The 17416-nt window shown below is 49.9% G+C and overlaps 1 protein-coding gene across 1 annotated transcript in view; it reads left to right on the forward strand.

Annotated features, from left to right (window-relative positions):
* AGRN (agrin) overlaps window positions 1–17416 on the forward strand; it is a gene marked incomplete in the record, with an annotated part of 268173 nt that overhangs the window by 178682 nt on the left and 72075 nt on the right. The window contains 4 exon segments of the mRNA XM_087702674.1: window positions 502–726; window positions 1901–2107; window positions 11786–12007; window positions 16598–16792. Of these exon segments, the coding sequence (XP_087558800.1) occupies window positions 502–726; window positions 1901–2107; window positions 11786–12007; window positions 16598–16792 (849 nt within the window).

A 17416-nucleotide genomic window follows, 5' to 3' on the forward strand; every position in this document is an offset into this window, starting at 1 on the left:
TAAGCCGAGATCCGAGAGGTCAAATCCTGGCTGGGCTATTTTTAATCCCAGCTGTTCGCACTCATTTGCTCGCAAGGAACTCCGCATCAATCCGTACAGGTGGCCCTCGATTTACGGCCACAGCAGAGCTCAAAACCTCCGTTGCTAAGTGAGGCATTTCTGAACTGCCCCGTTTTATGACTGTCCTTCCCGCGGTTTTCACCTAATTAAAAGTAAACGTTTGTCACTTTCTCAAAACAATCAGTCACATGGTCTGATCATGGCGCTATCTGGTTGCCTGGTGGCATCGCTCCTCCTTCCTCTGACCAGGTGTGAAAATGACCTTGGTTCCTGAGAGAAAGCATTTTGTTTTGGCTACCAAATCCCAGCTATCTCAAATCCCCTTCTCTATCCCTCAGCTCTGGCGTGGCAATGCTGAAGCTTCCAAAACGGCTTTGGTCAGGTCAGATTCAGGGTTGACAGTCGTTCTTCTTCCCCCCCACCCCCCACCCCACTCTGCAGACCCTTGCAAAAACACCCACAACGACATGAATAGAGTTTGCCGGGTCAGCCCTCGTTCGCGACGAGCCGAATTGCTGCCCAGGCCTGAAAGCTGCCCCCTGAAAAAGGAGCCAGTATGTGGGGATGACGGGGTCACATACGGGAACGAGTGCGTCTTGCATAGGACGGGCGCCATCCGGGGCATCGAGATCCAGAAGTTGCGTTCAGGCCAGTGCCAGGTTCAAGGTAAGTTTTTGTTTCATTATTTTGATCTCTCCTTTTTCATTTTTATAAACAACTCAACGGGGTGGAGATAACTAACATTCCTTGCTTCTCCTATTTTCCCTACAATAATCACCCTGTGAGGTGGGAACTGAAAGAGAAGGACTGGCCCAAAGTCACCTAACCGGCTTTTATCCCTAAGATAGGACTCGAACGCTCCGTCTCCTGGTGATTGACCCAAAGTCACCCAGCCAGGTCCCATGCCTAAGTTGGAACTAGAATTCACCATCTCCAAGCAATTGGGACAAAGTCACTGACCCAGCTTTCATATCTAAGGTGGGACTAGAATTCACAGTCTCCTGGTGATTGGCTCAAAGGCACCCAGCCAGGTTTCATGCCTAAAGTGGGACTAGAACTCACTGTCTCCTAGTGATTGACCCAAAGTTACCCAGCCAGGTTCCATGCCTAAGGTGGAACTAGAACTCACCATCTCCAAGCAATTGGGACAAAGTCACTGACCCAGCTTTCATATCTAAGGTGGGACTAGAATTCCCTGTCTCCTGGTGATTGGCTCAAAGTCACCCAGCCAAGTTTCATGCCTAAGGTAGAACTAGAACTCACCATCTCTTGGTGATTGACCCAAAGTCACCCAGCCAAGTTTCATTCCTAAGGTGGAACTAAAACTCATTGTCTCCTAGTGATTGACCCAAAGTCACCCAGCCAACTTTCATACTAAAGTGGGACTAGAACTCACTGTCTCCTGGTGATTGACCCAAAGTCACCCAGCCAAGTTTCCTGCCTAGGGTGGGAGTAGAACTGATAGTTTCCTAGTGATTGACCCAAAGTTACCCAGCCAGGTTTCATGCCTAAGGTGGAACTAGAACTCACCATCTCCCGGTGATTGACCCAAAATCACCCAGCCCACTTTCATGCTAAAGTGGGACTAGAACTCACCATTTCCCGGTGATTGACCCAAAGTCACCCAGCCAAGTTTCATGCCTAGAGTGGGACTGGAACTCATTGTCTCCTAGTGATTGACCCAAAGTTACCCAGCTGGCTTTCATACCTAACACAGAACTAGAAATCCCAGTCTGCTGGCTTTTAGCCTAGTTCTCTTTCCCTCTCCCCCTCCATACACCCCTCCTGCCTTTTTGGGACCGCTGAGACGGACGCCCCCTTCTCCCCTTGCCGTCTCCAGACAGATGCCGGGACGAGTGCCGTTTCAACGCCGTGTGCCTGATCCGTCGGGGCCTCGCCCGCTGCTCCTGCGAACGGGTCATCTGCGACGGCGCCTACCAGCCCCTCTGCGGCAGGGACAGCCGGACCTACTACAACGACTGCGAGCGCCAGAAGGCGGAGTGCCAGCAGAAAGCCGCCATTCCAGTCAAGCACCGCGGACCTTGTGGTAAGTGAGGCCGGACGGGGACCCAAAACGCACCCATTTCTCTGCCTCCACCCAGTGGGCGCAGCCGACAGAGGTAAGTCTGAATCCCCGCCCCCCCCCCCCTCGGGATGAAACGCAACCTGTCCTGCTCTCTTCCTTCCTCCTTCCTCTCGGTACTTCGTTCCCTGCTCTCCTCCTGTGGCTTCTGTCTCTGTTCGTCATCCTTTTGTCCTCGCGGGGGATTTCGGAGAAGAGTGTTCAGTCCTGTCCATCCTCCATCTTTTCATCTCTCCATCTCTCTCTCTCTCTCTCTCTCTCTCTCTCTCGTTCCTGTCTTACCTGCTTGCTGATTCCTTCCTCCTACCAACGGCTTGAGCATCCCACGCTAACCTCCTGCACCATCGAGGGCGGGCTCCTTTTAACACATACCTTTCCATTCTCCAAATCTTTCTTAGTTTGCAGGGTCTGAATCTTGGCGGTGCCTTTTCTCCCTGGGCTTCAATCTGTGGAGGTCAGAAGTGGAGGCACGCAAGGCAAGGTCATGCTTTCCCTAACAAGCTCAGAACAGGCAGCTCATTGGCCCAAACACGGGAAGGGAACAAAGAGGATATCCAGCTGGTTCAATTTGTCCTGTTTACTTTATGCCCCCTTTCCCGTGAACTTTTGCCATTTACAAATCCGTGACCAATACGAACATATATGTGTGTGTGTGTGTGTGTGTGTGTGTGTGTGTGTGTGTTTGCGTGTGTGTGTGTTCCAGCCTAACTCTGGAACGCCTCGCGCAATTTCAACCAAATTTGGTGCACAGATGACTTACTCTCTGGAAACAAATACTGTGGGGGTAAGACAGTCCTAACACCCCTCGGGGCCTGTGTTCTGTTAAGATACAGCCTTTTGTGCCTTAAAAATGGCTTCTACTGTACTGTCGTAAAACGGCTTCTACTGTGCAGCATTAGTGGAATTGCCATGGTAACGGCTTCACAGCACTCCACAAGGGGGCTCACTCTGGGAAAATCCAACATTAGAAATTACGTTTGGTCTGGACCTTTTTCCCCTATAAATAAATACCCACAACGACATGAATAAATAAATTGCAAATCGTTAGCCCGTTCATCACATCTCTTTTTCCCGCATGAAATTTTTAACTGCAGACTCCCGGGACCAAGGAATCTGGATTTTCTTTATACAAGGAGTCCTCGACTTATTTAATGACCGTTCAAAGTAGCAATAGCCATAGCAGTTAGACTTATATACCGCTTCATAGGGCTTTCAGCCCTCTCTAAGCAGTTTACAGAGTCAGCATATCGCCCCCAATAACAATCCGGGTCCTCATTTTACCCACCTCGGAAGGATGGAAGGCTGAGTCAACCTTGAGCTGGTGAGATTTGAACAGCTGAACTGCAGAACTGCAGTCAGCTGAAGTAGCCTGCAGTGCTGCATTTAACCACTGCGCCACCTCAGCTTACGATGGCATCGGGAAAAAGTGACTTACAGCCGTTTTTCACACTTGGGAACGTTGTAGCATTCTTCCATGGTCACAAGATTAAAATTCGGACGTGTGGCTGCTGACTCATATTTATGATGGTCCCGAGAGGGGGTCCTGTGATGATCCCCTTTTGCGACCTTCTGACCAGCAAGGTCAGAGGGGGAAGCCAGATTCACTTAAGTTAGTGTGACTAATTTAAGAGCCAAGGTGGCGCAGTGGTTACAGTACAGTACTCCAGGCTTCTTCTGCTGACTGCAATTTGGCCGAATCTCACCAGGCTCAAGGTTGACTCAGCCTTCCATCCTTTCCAGGTCGGTAAAATGAGGACTCAGATTGTTAGGAGCCATAAAACTGACTCTGTAAGCCGCTTAAAGAGGGCTGTAAAAGCACGGCGAAGCAGTATATAAGTCTAAGGCAGGGGTCGGCAAACTTAAACACTCAAAGAGCCATTTGGACCCGTTTCCCACAGAAAAGAAAACTCTGGGAGCCACAAAGGTCCTAACCGGAAGCCCCCTCTTCAATTCTGGGGCTGCTGACCGGAAGTTCAGTTCCCCCACCATAGAGTCTCCTCCTAGCACGGCATACTTTTTCCTCTACCTGTCCTAACCAAAAGCCCTATCAATTGTGGAGCCGACTGGAAGTCCGGTTCCCTCACCATAGAGTCTCCTCCTAATGTGGCGTCCTTTTTCCTCTACCTGTCCTAACCGAAAGCCCTATCAATTCTGGAGCCAAGTGGAAGTCCGGTTCCCTCACCATAGAGTCTCCTCCTAGCACGGCGTACTTTTTCCTCTACCTGTCCTAACTGAAAGCCCTATCAATTGGTGGAGACAACTGGAAAACCCTCCCCTTGCCATAGAGTCTTCTCCTGGCGCACTATGCTTCTCCCTCCCCACCCACCACTGGAAGCTCCTCTCAAAATTGTGGCGCCAACCAGTGAGGGAGCCGCAGCAGAGGGAGGAAAGAGCCACATGCGGCTCCAGAGCCGCAGTTTGCTGACCCCTGATCTAAGGGCTATTGTTGTTAAGAACCGCAAAGTGTTTCGCTTAGCAGAAGAGATGTTGGGCTCCATTGTTGCTGTGTAAGTTGAGGACCATCTACAGGAACGTGTGGCTGAAGGAAATTCCATGCCGGAAAAAATCAATTGCCAAAGATGCCTTCGTTTAATACGGACTCGATTCGCAACCATGTCAAAAGGAGAGTTAGCAACTTCATTTCTACAACATGCAGATTTGATTACTTGTTAACCCTGGTGAGGCCTGCCTGCTGGGGATTTAAGTCCGTGGTTGTGTGTGTGTGTGTGTGTGTGTGTGTGTGTGATGCGAACCCACAAAACGAGTTAAATCAGTAACTGAATTAAAATCCAGTAGCTAAACCACAGTAATACGTTTTTCCACCTCCTCTGAACATTCACAGGGGAGAAGATATGATATTATCTCTCTGAGGAGCATCCAGGAAAAAAAAGAAAGATAAAAACTCTTGTTTTTCTGGCTGACTTAAAAAAAAAAAACGGGTGCGAAAGGAAGAAGAAAATTAATCTCGCCTGTCTGGCGTGCAGAAGCAAAGCGGATTACACATCACACCGCAAACACACTCACACTGAAAACAGTCAAACATTTGCATCGAGGCAAATAATTCTCCAGTAATTTTTCCACCACGATACATCTTTTAATCTTCCCAAATCGCCCCGAGATTCTTCGATGGGAGACACGAAACAATTGCAGGTTTGATTTCACGAACGGTCTCCTCGCCAGAGTATTTATTACAGAAGGGCTGCTTCTATTCTCGCTTTGGCAGTTCCCAAATGCTAGTTTTGGGGAGGGTGGGTTTAAAACCCTGGTTTTAAACCTGCCCCTTCAGGGTTTAGGACCATGATGGGGAAGCTATGGCATGCGGGCCAGAGGTGGCACACCGAGCCCTCTCTCTCGGCACGCGTGCCGTTGCCAGTTGCTCTTCTGCTTTCTGGTGCACGTCAGCCAGCTGATCTTAGTGGGCACTGGGGCATTAGAAAATGGCCTGAAAACAGCCAAAAAATGGGCTGAAAACACCCTGAAAAACTGACCATTTTCTGGTATGTTTTCTGGCTGTTTGTCGGTCATTTTCGGGCTGTTTTTCAGGCCAAAAAGAGCCTGAAAATGACCCGAAAACCACCCCCCAAACGGCCAAAAAACAGGGATGTGCACGCCAGCCAGCTGATCTTTGAGTTTGGGCTCTTGGTGTCAAAAAGGTTTGCCATCATTGGTCTAGGACCTTTGGTCTCGTACCCTTGGCCACGCCTCTTCTCCACCAGGTGATTCTCCTCTGACCTTTCTCCTCAGATGACACGCTCCCCACCCATTCGCCCTCGGCAGTGGGCCACAGCCCCTTCGTCCCACGTCTTTCATCACTGCCCATTCGCCGACGGAAGGTTCGTCCTGGGTTTTTCGCCGGCCGGGACAGTTAGCCGCCAACCCATTGCCTAGCTGCCAATGCCGGCAGCCGTAAGCCACGGTGCGGCCAATCGCAGCGTTGATGCGTGGGGTTTAGGAGAAGGAATAGGAGAGGGGGTAGAAACTCTCCTGTACCTGATCGCGGCCCTCTGATAAAGAACAGGAAGGGAAGAGCGGATGGGAGGGACAGTAAGGGGGTTGTGTGGGTGTGGCTTGGTGGTGGTGGTGGTCATGGAACAGGGTGGGCGTGGCCAACATTTTAAAATTTTTAAAGCATTTTTACTACCGTATTTTTCAGAGTATAAGACGCACCGGAGTATAAGACGCATCAAGGTTTTGAAGAGGCAATTTTTTAAGAAAGTAGATAGGTAGATAGAGGGATAGATAGGAAGAGAAAGAGAGAGAAATACAGTAGGTAGGTAGGGAGAGAGAGAGAGAGAGAGAGAGAGAGAGTAGTTAGGTAGGTAGGTAGGTAGATAAAGGGATAGAGAGAGAAAAATAGATATATATATAGAGAGAGAGAGAGGGAGAGAGTAGTTATGTAGGTAGATAAAGGGAGGGAGGGAGGGAGGGAGAGAGAGAGAGAGAGAGAGAAAGAGAAATACAGTAGATAGGTAGGTGTTTCTGCTGGCCCAGCACTTGATCCATGTAATTCTCATCAATCAGTTAAAGAGCTTTCCAAAAGCAAATATATATATATTTTGCACTCTGCAAACCTCCCAAAAACGGCCTGTTATTCGTGACAATGGGCCCGTTTTTTTTTCCAAAACAAGGCATGAATAGCCTTGGGGGGTGGCTTGCAGAATGTTCCTGGGGGGGGGCCCAAAACAAACAAAAAACAGCCAATTTTTCGCAAAAACGGGCCTGTTTTTTTGTCAAAAAAAATTTCATGCATAGCCTTACGGAGGCTTATAGAGTGCTGCTGGGGGCTGGGGGGGCAAAAATGGCCCATTTTTTTCTCATTTCTGCCCTCCCAGCCCCCAGGAGCTCTCTGAAAGCCTCCATAAGGCTATGCACGGCCATTTTGGTGAAGGGGCGGAGCTTCGGGAGGCAAAAAAGTGCTGTATTCAGTGTATAAGACGCACCCAGATTTTCAGCCTCTTTTTCGAGGAAAAAAGTTGCGTCTTATACTCTGAAAAATACGGTACCTTTTCAAGAGAACCGGCAGGAAAAAAAATGCTTTAAAAAGGGGGGGGAGAAAGCTTCCGACGATTGTGCGGCTCACAATTGATCTGCACGATCATCAGAAGTTCCCCTCCTTTTTAAAGCATTTTTTTCCTGCCTATTTGTTCGAACTGGTAGGGGGGGGGTATGCTTTAAAAAGTGGGGGGAAATAGCTTCTGATAATTGCGCAGCTCACAGCTTATCCGCGCAATTGTTGGAAGTTTCGTCTTTTTACAACCGGTTCGCGGAACCAATGACAATTGTCCCTAACTGGTAGCATTAAACCCCTGGCCATCTTTATCCAAAGGGATTGATCGCACCGCGGCTTATGGCTGCCGGCATTGGCAGCTAAGCGATTGGTTGGCAGCTAACTGCCCCAGGCGGCGAAAAACCCAGAACGAATTCTCCTTCGGTGAATGGGCAGCGGCGAAGCGCATGGGATGGAGCGGCTGTGGCCCATTGCCGGGGGCGAATGGGTGGGGGGGCGTGTCATCCGAGGAGAAAGGTCAGAGGAGAATCGCCCGAGAAAGAACGCTGGCGGAGAAGGAGGCGCCAGACAAAACATCTACATGGAATTGACAGACAAAATATCTGCATGGAATTGACAGACAAAATATCTGCAGGGAATTGACAGACAAAACATCTGCATGGAATTGACAGACAAAATATCTGCAGGAAATTGACAAACAAAACATCTGCATGGAATTGACAGACAAAATATCTGCATGGAATTGACAGATAAAACATCTACATGGAATTGACAGACAAAATATCTGCATGGAATTGACAGATAAAACATCTACATGGAATTGACAGACAAAATATCTGCATGGAATTGACAGATGTTCAAACGAAGCCGCCAAGGAAAGCTGGACGCCTTTTTTTCAAAAGAAAACGCCCATTCTCTGCCAGGGGAAATTAAATTGGGGTGTGCCTGGAAACTTGGGGGAAGCAGTCCATCGCTGTGTCTGTCTCTCTCTCTCTCTCTCTCCGTTCCCTCCCCTCGTCCTTTCTTTCTCTCCTTCCTCCTCTCTCCTTCCTCTTTCTCTCTTTCTTTCTGTTGTCTTGTGTCTTCTAGTGTTTCCTGTTCGGAGAAAGGAAGTGCGCCTGCCCAGTTCTCCAGATCAATCCACCCGGAGAATTCTCCTGCGAGGTTCGCTTCTTCCCTCAGCCTTCGCTTCCTCTTGGCACCGCTTGTTTCCCTGCGTTTTGCAGAGGGAGGGGATGGGGGGGGAGGAAATCCCGTTTTCCCCTCTTGCTTTCAAAGCCTTTTGCAAGCTTTTTCCCTTGCCCGTCGATGTGTTCTGACCCAGGCTTAACAGAACCACGAGGCAGACTCCTTGTCCAAAAAAACCCCCACCCTTTTTATTTGGTTAATGCGAATTCCTGGCGTTCCCATCCAAAAATGTCCCTTGCAATTAGCCTTTCAGGGTTAAATTGTAAAAACAGACCTTATCAGTCCTTGGATAGTTGCCAGGTCAAAAGCTTCTAGTCCCAAATGAAATACCTGGCAAGAAATCTGTATGAGGCCCGAACTCAGATAAGTGAATCTTCACAATAATAAGCGAACTCATGGTCTCCTGCAAACTCCATTTCCCCTTTTGAGGGAGGATTTACGGTCACAGACCTTATCTGGCTTGGAGAGCTGCCAGGCCGATATATGCAGAACTTGACATGGAGCCTTGGGGAGTAATGAACCAATGAAGTGAACTAATGGTCTCCTGCAAGCTCCACTCCCTTTTTGCTCCTTTTATTCCCTCTGGGAGGGGCCATTCACCGTCCACCGGTCGCCTTACTCCCAAGTCGATCCCTGTTCTTTAGCTCTTCCCTTTGTCTGGCCACTCTGCGCATGCGCACACTGGGAACGGGCTCCAGCTGTTCTACTGCCCACTGATCTCCGACTCCGAAGGCAGCTGATAACTGTCAGATGGCCCTGGCTCCCCTCTCTGCCTCCGACACAGAGCCCTCATCAGAGCCTTCCCCAGACTCCAGGACTGGCCCAAGTTCCTCCCCAACCTCCTCACTGTCCGACTCTGCAGCCATCTCTGCTGGCAGCTGGCGGGCCGCAACACGATGCCCAGATGGCATGAGAGCTGGTGGTCGGGATTTTCTTCTCCTTTGTAGGGGTCACAAAGCCTGAACCCTTCTCCTGAACACGCACGATGCATTCCTACAGCATTTTGAGCTTGGGGGCTGAATTATCTCATCTTCTGGGCTCGGGTGGCATCACACTTGAGAAATGGGATGATATAAGACAGGGGAGGGGAAATTGTCCCAAGGTTAAGCCTAATCTAAGGAGGTTGGGAAACACATACCATTGCCTCTTTTCACTGGCCTGGTGAAAGCCTGTTGCATGAATACAGGTAGTTCTTGAATTACGACCGCCATCGAGCCCAAAATTTATGTTGCTGAGTGAAGAAATGTTGGTTAAGTTGAGTTTGCCCCATCTGAGTTCCCCCTCCCTCACCACGCCGGTTAAGTGAATCCTTGCATTTGTTATGTTGCTAAGTGAATCTGGATTTCCCCCATTGACTTTGCTTGTCGGAAGGTCGCAAAAGCGGATCGCGCCACCCAGGGATACTGCGACCGTCACAAGTGTGAGCCTGTTGCCAAGCCTCTGTGAGCCGCCCTGAGTCCCCCCAGGGAAAAGGGCGGCATACAAATAAAGTATAAATGAAAAAAAATGAAAAAAAATTTGGATCATGCGATCACGTCGCAGTGGTCATAAGTGTCACAGACGGTCCTTAAGTCAATTTTTTTTCCGGCGGCATTATAACTTACAACGAACTGTTGTAAGTCGAGGATTGCCTGCACCGCTCATTTCGATCCCTGGTTTCTTGTCCTGCCTACAGATGCTTTGGTAAATAAGAAGAGGGGGCTAATCGATTCTCCAAAGCACCAACAGGCAAGACAAAAAAACAATGGATGGAAACTAATCAAGGAGAGAAGCAACCTGAAATTAAGGAGAAATTTCCTAACAGGGAGGACAATTGACCAGTGGAATAGCTTGCCTCCAGCACAGGAGGTTTTTAAGAAGAGAATGGACTGCCCCTCAGGGTTCCAAATAGCATCCAAAAGTAAATCAGAATCCAAGGCAAAGTATTGCTCAAAGTTCCAATTGGTTAAGAGAGACCTGTTGGCACATTTGGGAAAACTCGAATCTGAAAGCTTCCCGTTTTTTCCCACCTAGTTGAAAGTTCAAGATCTTTTCCCCCACACCCACAAGTCCATCCCATGGTCCAATCTTCCAATGCCATGCTGACAGTTCCACCCATCCAGTTCCGGTCAGGTGCAGAGACAAAGGATGACCTTGGCTTTCTAGAAAGAATTTTTGTCATGGCTACATAGCCATCTCACTCCTTACAATCCCCCCCCCTCCTCGCATTTCCTCACGATAGAACATGCCTAGTAGAACAATAGGAAGTGTGGCAGGCCAAAGATTGAAAAGAAAAGAAAAATGGCCGCAGGCCTGACGCCGCCATCTGTCGGAAATGGTATAGGGCTTCCTTGCTTGAGCAAGGGGGGTTGGATTGGATGACCTCCGAGGCCCCTTCCAACTCTATTCTGATGGTTTGATTGAACGGCTCGCCTTGAGAAGTTGCGAGTGCTCCGTCACTGGAGGCTTTTAAGAAGAGACTGGATGGCCATCTGTCAGGAACGGCATCGGGTCTCCTGCTTGAACGGGTGGGCTGGACTAGAAGACCTCCAAGGTCCCTTCCAACTCTGTTCTGATCGATTGATTAAAAAAAAGTAAAATTAATGAAGAAACCCACTTTTGAGCCACAGGATTGGTGACTGGCTGAATTGAGGAGACGGGAGAATGCTTAGCCATGCAGGGTGTTTGGCTACTTAGAGACTAGGTATCTCATTTTTCTTTTTTTCCCTCGAGGTGTTTAAGAGCAGCTGGTCGGCTGTGATTAAATCCCAGAGAAAAACTTTCTAGTTAAGAAAAGGAGATGTGCTTGCTATCTCTCTGACAGGCTCGCTTTCCACCTGCAGGGAGCTGGCTTCCCTGCCACGAAAACCCAGCCAGTTTTGAGATGCCCTCGTCCTGTCCCGTTGTTATCCCGAGGGGCTGGAGTCTTCTTTTAAGATTGCTTTCGTTTGCACATCCTGGCGGGCCCTCGCATGAAACGACGGACTTTGGGAGAATGATGGCTGCTTCCCCCTGCTCCTCCTGTCTCTCTGTGTTTTCCCCCACCTTCCTCTTCCTCTCCTGCTTCCCTCTCTCCCTCCCTCCGTGAAATGCTCCCTCGCAGTGAAACCCCCCCCCTCCTGGCCTGCTTTCTGCGTCCTTCCTTTGAGCCCCTTGGCATTGCGTTGCACCGAGATCCGCAGGCCAAATAATTGCAGACTTTCACTCCCCTGCCTCAGTTTCCCCCTGTTCTCATCCCCAGGTGCTTTTGTTCTTCCCACCTCTTGCCGCCACCGCCGGCGGGCCTCAATACTTGCCTTGAGATGTGTCTCCCTCCCGTTTGGGTACTAGAGCGGTCCGCAAAATGCCTCGATTCCTGGTCATTTCACCCAAATTGTCGGCGAGAGATGGAGGTGGAGGACTCTTTCCAGCTCCAGTCGGGTGTCCCGCGCCCTTCTCTAACCACTCTACCTGCTTTTCCGATGCAGATCTTGGCAAGCCGAGTCCCTGTTTGAGCGTCGAGTGCCAGTTCGGGGCCACCTGCGTGGTGAAGAACCAGGAGGCGGTTTGCGAGTGCCAGCAAGTGTGCCACAGCATCTACGATCCGGTCTGCGGCAGCGACAACCTCACCTACAGCAACCCTTGCGAGTTGGATGCCATGGCGTGCGCCCTCCGGAAGGAGATCCGCGTGAAACACAAGGGCCCCTGTGGTGAGCGTGGTTAGATCCCCTGTTGCCTGAAATAGAAATGGAAAATAGAACCTTATCTGGCTTGGAGAGCTGCCAGGCCGATCTCTGCAAAACTTGGCCAGGAGTCTCGGAGAGTCCCGAATCAATTAAGCGAACGAATGGTCTCCTGCAAACTCCACTCCCCTGTCGCTCCTCTTTTATCTCCTCTGGGAGGGGCCATTCACCGTCCACCAGTGGCCTTCCTCCCAAGTCGACCCCTGTTCTTTAGCTGTTCCCTTCGTCTGGCAACTCTGTGCATGCGCACACTGGGAACAGGCTCCAGCTGTTCTTCTGCCTCACTGATGTTTGACTCCGAAGGCAGCTGATAACTGGCACACGGTTCTGGCCCCCCTCTCTGTCTCCGAGACAGAGCCTTCCCCAGACTCCAGGACTGGCCCATGTTCCTCCCCAACCTCCTCACTGACGGAATCTGCTGCCTCGGGCGGGCCACAACACATCCCAAACTGTTTTGAGGACCGCTGCAGTCTAAAAAAGCGGCTGGGATGCGGTTAAGCCGAATTAACAACCCATTGTGGGTCAGGCCTCTGGTGCTGCCAGGGGGGGGGCTTAATTTGCGGGTAACCTCTGGACCCCAAAGCCCCAGTTTCAAATCCCCTCTCACCACCTCTCCTAGCCTAGCTCCAGGCCTTCTCCGGCAGCCGCGGTAAAACCTCCGCTTGAAAAAAATTATTACGAGAGATTAAACCGCGCGCCGGCAAACGAGGTCGCTCGGTCCCACCGGCTGAATTACAACCTCGAGGTGGATGCGTAAGCAATTAGCTCGGGAAGTTGAGCGCCAAAAAAAAAGTCCCCCGCTATCTAAGGAGCTTACAGTCTTGAATTCAATTTATTTGGGGGGCCACGGGACAGCCAGCGAGGTTATGGGGCAAGCCGAGACCCCAGAGATAAGGACGGGATAAGGTTCATTTCGGTTTCTTGTTCCCCTGCCTGCTCAGAGGAGGATGTGGGGGCTTCCCCGGAGAAGGTGGGTTAATTTGGCATGCGGCAACCCTCCTCCCCTGTCTTTGTGCCGAGCCTGTCTTGAGGACTAGAAACCCGCTGCTTCCTTCAGGGCGCTGGGGCTGATTTCTCCCTTGGCTGTCCTTCGCATGTCTCCCTGTTGAAAGGAGGAGGAGTGGAGGGTTCGAGGCTTGCCTGGGGTGGGGGGTGGGGAATTACGGTTCCACCAGAACGCAGCCGCTCTCCACAACTTGTCAAGTCAGATGATTTGGTACGTCGGAATTTGGGGATTTCTTTTTGGGGTTTTTTTAAAAAATAAAATAAAATGCGAACGCGTCCCGTACCGCCCGCCGGAGGGGGAAGTTAGCCGCGCTTGCTTTTAGCAGGTGGCCGAAGGGGTTTTAAAAACTCCTGCCTAACGCTCGGCTGTGCTTTCAAATGGCTGGGATTTGTTTTTAGTGGTTTCTTTTGAATACTCTGATCAGTTTATGGCACTTCATAGTCCTGTTGTTGTTGTTGTTGTGAATTGCCTCGGGAGCCGGAATGGACAGCTTGAACGGGAGAGGAATTCTTTGCTCTCTCCCGTCCTGTAGATGGTAATTTTTAAGCTCTAACTCTGGCTTTCCTCCCTCCCTCCCTCCTTCTCTTCCTTCCCTTCATCTTCCTTCCTTCCTTTTCTTTATCTTACTTCCTTTTTCTTTATCTTCCTTGCTCCCTCCCTCCCTCTTTCCTTCTTTTCCTTCATCTTCCTTCCTTCCTTTCCTTCATCTTCCTTCTTCCTTTCCTTCCTTCTTTTCCTTCATCTTCCTCCCTACCTCCTTTCTTCCTTTCCTTCATTTTCCTTCCTGCCTCCCTCCTCCCTACCTCCCACCTTTCTCCCTCCCTCCCTCCCTCCTTCCTTCCATCCTTTTCTTCATCTTCCTTCCTCCCTACCTCCTCCCTTCCTTCCCTTCATCTTCCTTCCTTCCCTCCTTCCTTTCTCCCCCCTCTCTCCTTCTTGCCTTCCCTTAATCTTTCTTCTTTCTTTCTTTCTTTCTTTCTTTCTTTTTCTCTCCCTTCCTCTCTCCTTTCTTTCTCTCCTTTCTCCCTCCTTCCTTTCTCTCTTCCTCCTTCCTTCCATCCTTTTCTTCATCTTCCTTCCCCCCTCCCTCCTCCCTCCCTTCCCTTCCTTCCCTACTTCCTTTCTCCCCCCTCTCTCCTTCCTGCCTTCCCTTCATCTTTCTTTTTTCTTTCTTTCATTCTTTCTTTTTCTCTCCCTTTCTCACCCTTTTCTTTCTCTCCTTTCTCCCTCCCTCCTTCCTTTCTCTCTTCCTCCCTCCTTCCTTCCTTCACTCCTTCCTTTCTCCCTCCTTCCTTCTCTTCATCTTCCTTCTTTTGTTCTTTTTTCCCCCTCTTTTCCTCCCCCTTCTTTCTTTCTTTCTTCTTTCTCTCTCCTTCCTTCCTTCTCTACCTCTTTCTCTTTCTTTCTTTTTTCCTCCCTTCCTTCTCTACCTGTCTCTTTCTTTCTTTTTCTTTTTTTCCTTCTCTCCTTCCTCCCTTGCTTCCTTCCTTCCTTTCCCACCCATCTTAAAAAGCGAACCATCCTAAAGGCTCCATTCTTGAAACGAGAATCAAAGCTTCGTTCTCGCTTGTTTCTGTCCTTGCCACTGAAAGCTGGGGCGGGGGGGGGAATAATGGCTGGAAATTTGGGGAACTCCCTCGCTTCAGCAAGCCGCACTGGCTCCACCCCCACCCCCCCAGGCTCCCGGGTGTGCGAAAATTAAACATATCTCTCCAATTGACGGTGGATTTGAACCCTTCGGCTGCCAGAAATGTCTGAAATAGCTTCGTTTTTTGGCTTCATCCCCCTTTCCGTTTTATCTCCTGGGGGGCAAGAGAGCGCCCCAGAGAACCAAGCCGGTGTGCCATGCACCGAGGCAGCTCGATTTGGGCCGATTTGGGGTGGGAGTCAAAGATCGAGCCAGCCTCCTGGCGGGGGCGGTGGAGTGAGGGTGAATCCCCCTTTCCCAGCGAAGCTTCCTTCTCCAAGCGTGAAGGCACGGAAGCAGCCCGTGGCAGAGCAAACACACGATGCGCTGCCCCCGGGATGGCGCAACGCAAGCAGCTGGCAACCCCTTGCCGACGTTAGGCAGTAATTAAATTGGCTGGCATCGGGAAACAGGCACGGGGAAGGTGCCAGGCAGGTCATGCACTCTCGCACAAACCCTCCTGCAGGGGAAGGTGCCAGGGTGTGTGTGTGTGTGTGTGTCTGAACTAAACTCGGCATCACAGACGCCCTGAAAATAGGACTGGTTTTTGGAAGGTCAGAAAGCCAGTACTCTAGGTGTGGACTTACTAAGGCTTTACAGAGTGGTATTAGTACCTCCCTTGATCTCGATTGTATCCCTCTGTTGATGCAACTTGGGATTGCGCTGGCTTTTTTGGCTGCCGCTGCACACTCCTGGCTCATGTTTAGCTGGCTGTCCACTAAGACTCCAAGATCCGTCTCCCAGTCACTACTATTAAGCCTGGTTTCACCCAGTTTATATGTGTCCTTTTCCTTTCTCTTCACTACATTAGCCATGCCCAGTTCCTGCAACTATTCATTGTATGCTTTAGCCTCCAGTCCCATAATCATCCTGGTTGCTCTTCTCTGCACTCTTTCTAGAGTCTCCACATCTTTTTTGTCAGAGTTCCGGCAGCGTGACTAGTTTTATGTGATACACGCAGGAGCAATAACACAGCCCACAGGGCCTAAAGACAATTAACATTGGTTTATTTGCAACTATATACAGGCAAAAACACGCAGAAGATAAAATCCCTTACCATTCACTACAGACACAAGGAGAGAACTGTATATACACTGAGAAGGAAAACACTCTCTAGTAATCACCTATGTATAGACTTGTGTGGACCTCCCATCAGAGCCTTAAAAGGGTTATACCATAGCTGCAATGAATCAACCTTATTGTAAGGTTTTCTAAAAATGCCCTAATTGATTCATGAGTATCGAGTCAAGTTTCAATACAAAACTAGGCATTTGTTAGGAGCATCCTAGGCAAGATCTTTTCACAATCAGGTCTAAGCTTTGTTTGGGTTACAGCTGAACTTTAACCCTGTTCCTTCCCTCCCCTGAGTCTGTGTCATAAATCACACTCCCCCAATGAGGTGAACCCCTCCCAAGCCTGCTGCAGTAATCGGAGATCCGACTTCAGCCGACAGTATGCGTGGAATGCACTCCCCCCCACTTCTCTCACTATGACAACGTTGGGAGATGACACTTATTTCATCAGCCTTGCCTTCAGCTTACAAATTACAGCTTACAGCTTGCCTTCAGCTTACAAATTACAGCTTACAGACTTACATCAGCTGGCAGCTATTAAATCCTCAGGATGTAGTGTGGTGACCAAAACTGGATGCAGTACTCTAGGTGTGCATTCGTACTCCTATGCCCTCCCTCTCAGTGGCCAGGGAGTCTCGCAGCCCCGGAGTTATCCATGAACCCACTCACCCCATCCTAAGAAAAATGCTAGCCTAACATCCTTTTTTTGGGGGGGGGTGGAAACAGGAGAGTTTAAATGGATTCTTCTCGAAATCCTCATTTTCAAGATTTCTCCGCCTGCTTCCCTCCAGACCGCTGTCGGAAGTGCCAGTTCGGTGCCATCTGCGAGGCCGAGACGGGGAGGTGCGTGTGCCCCACCGAATGCGTCACCTCCTCCCAGCTGGTTTGCGGAACTGACGGCAACACCTATGGGAGCGAGTGCGAACTCCACGTTCAGTCCTGCATCCAACAGGTCTCCATCGAGGTGGCAGCCCAAGGCAGCTGCAGTAAGTTTCATTTCTCCCTGGGAGGCTCCTTCCAAAACTAGGCTGCCTTACACACACACACACACACACACACACACACACACACACACACCATTCTTGGGACGCCATTGGCATGTGCTTCCCCTCTCCTTGAAGTTCGCTTCCCCTCCAAACCAGCAGCTTAACAACTAAAATAACGGTGGGATCCTGGGGGCTTCCCGGTGGTTTTCTGGCAGACGTTTCATTATCAAAGTTGCTAACGTCATCAGGGTAGAGCATATTAGCAATGGCCCTTACAGTACACTTCCATTTCGCTTCACAGTGCTTTACAGCCCTCTCGTAAGTGGTTTACAGAGTCCGCCCTATTGCCCCCAACAACCTGGGTCCTCATTTTACTGACCTTGGAAGGTTGGGTTAACCTTGAGCTGGTCTGGATCGAACTGCTGGCAGTTGGCAGAGTCAGCATGCAATACTGCATTCTAGCCACTGGGCCATCACAGTGGCATGGCATGGCATAGGATAAGAATAAGAATAGAATAGTATCAAACAAAACAGAACAGAACTCAATGGAATGGAATGGAATAGAGTAACCCTTAGACTTATATAATGCTTTACAGTGCTTTTACAGCGGTTTACAGAGTCAGC

Source organism: Thamnophis sirtalis, unplaced genomic scaffold (assembly GCF_051295495.1).
Source record: "Thamnophis sirtalis isolate CommonGarterSnake01/CBP01778 unplaced genomic scaffold, rThaSir2_p1.2 scaffold_15, whole genome shotgun sequence".
NCBI lineage: Eukaryota > Metazoa > Chordata > Lepidosauria > Squamata > Natricidae > Thamnophis > Thamnophis sirtalis.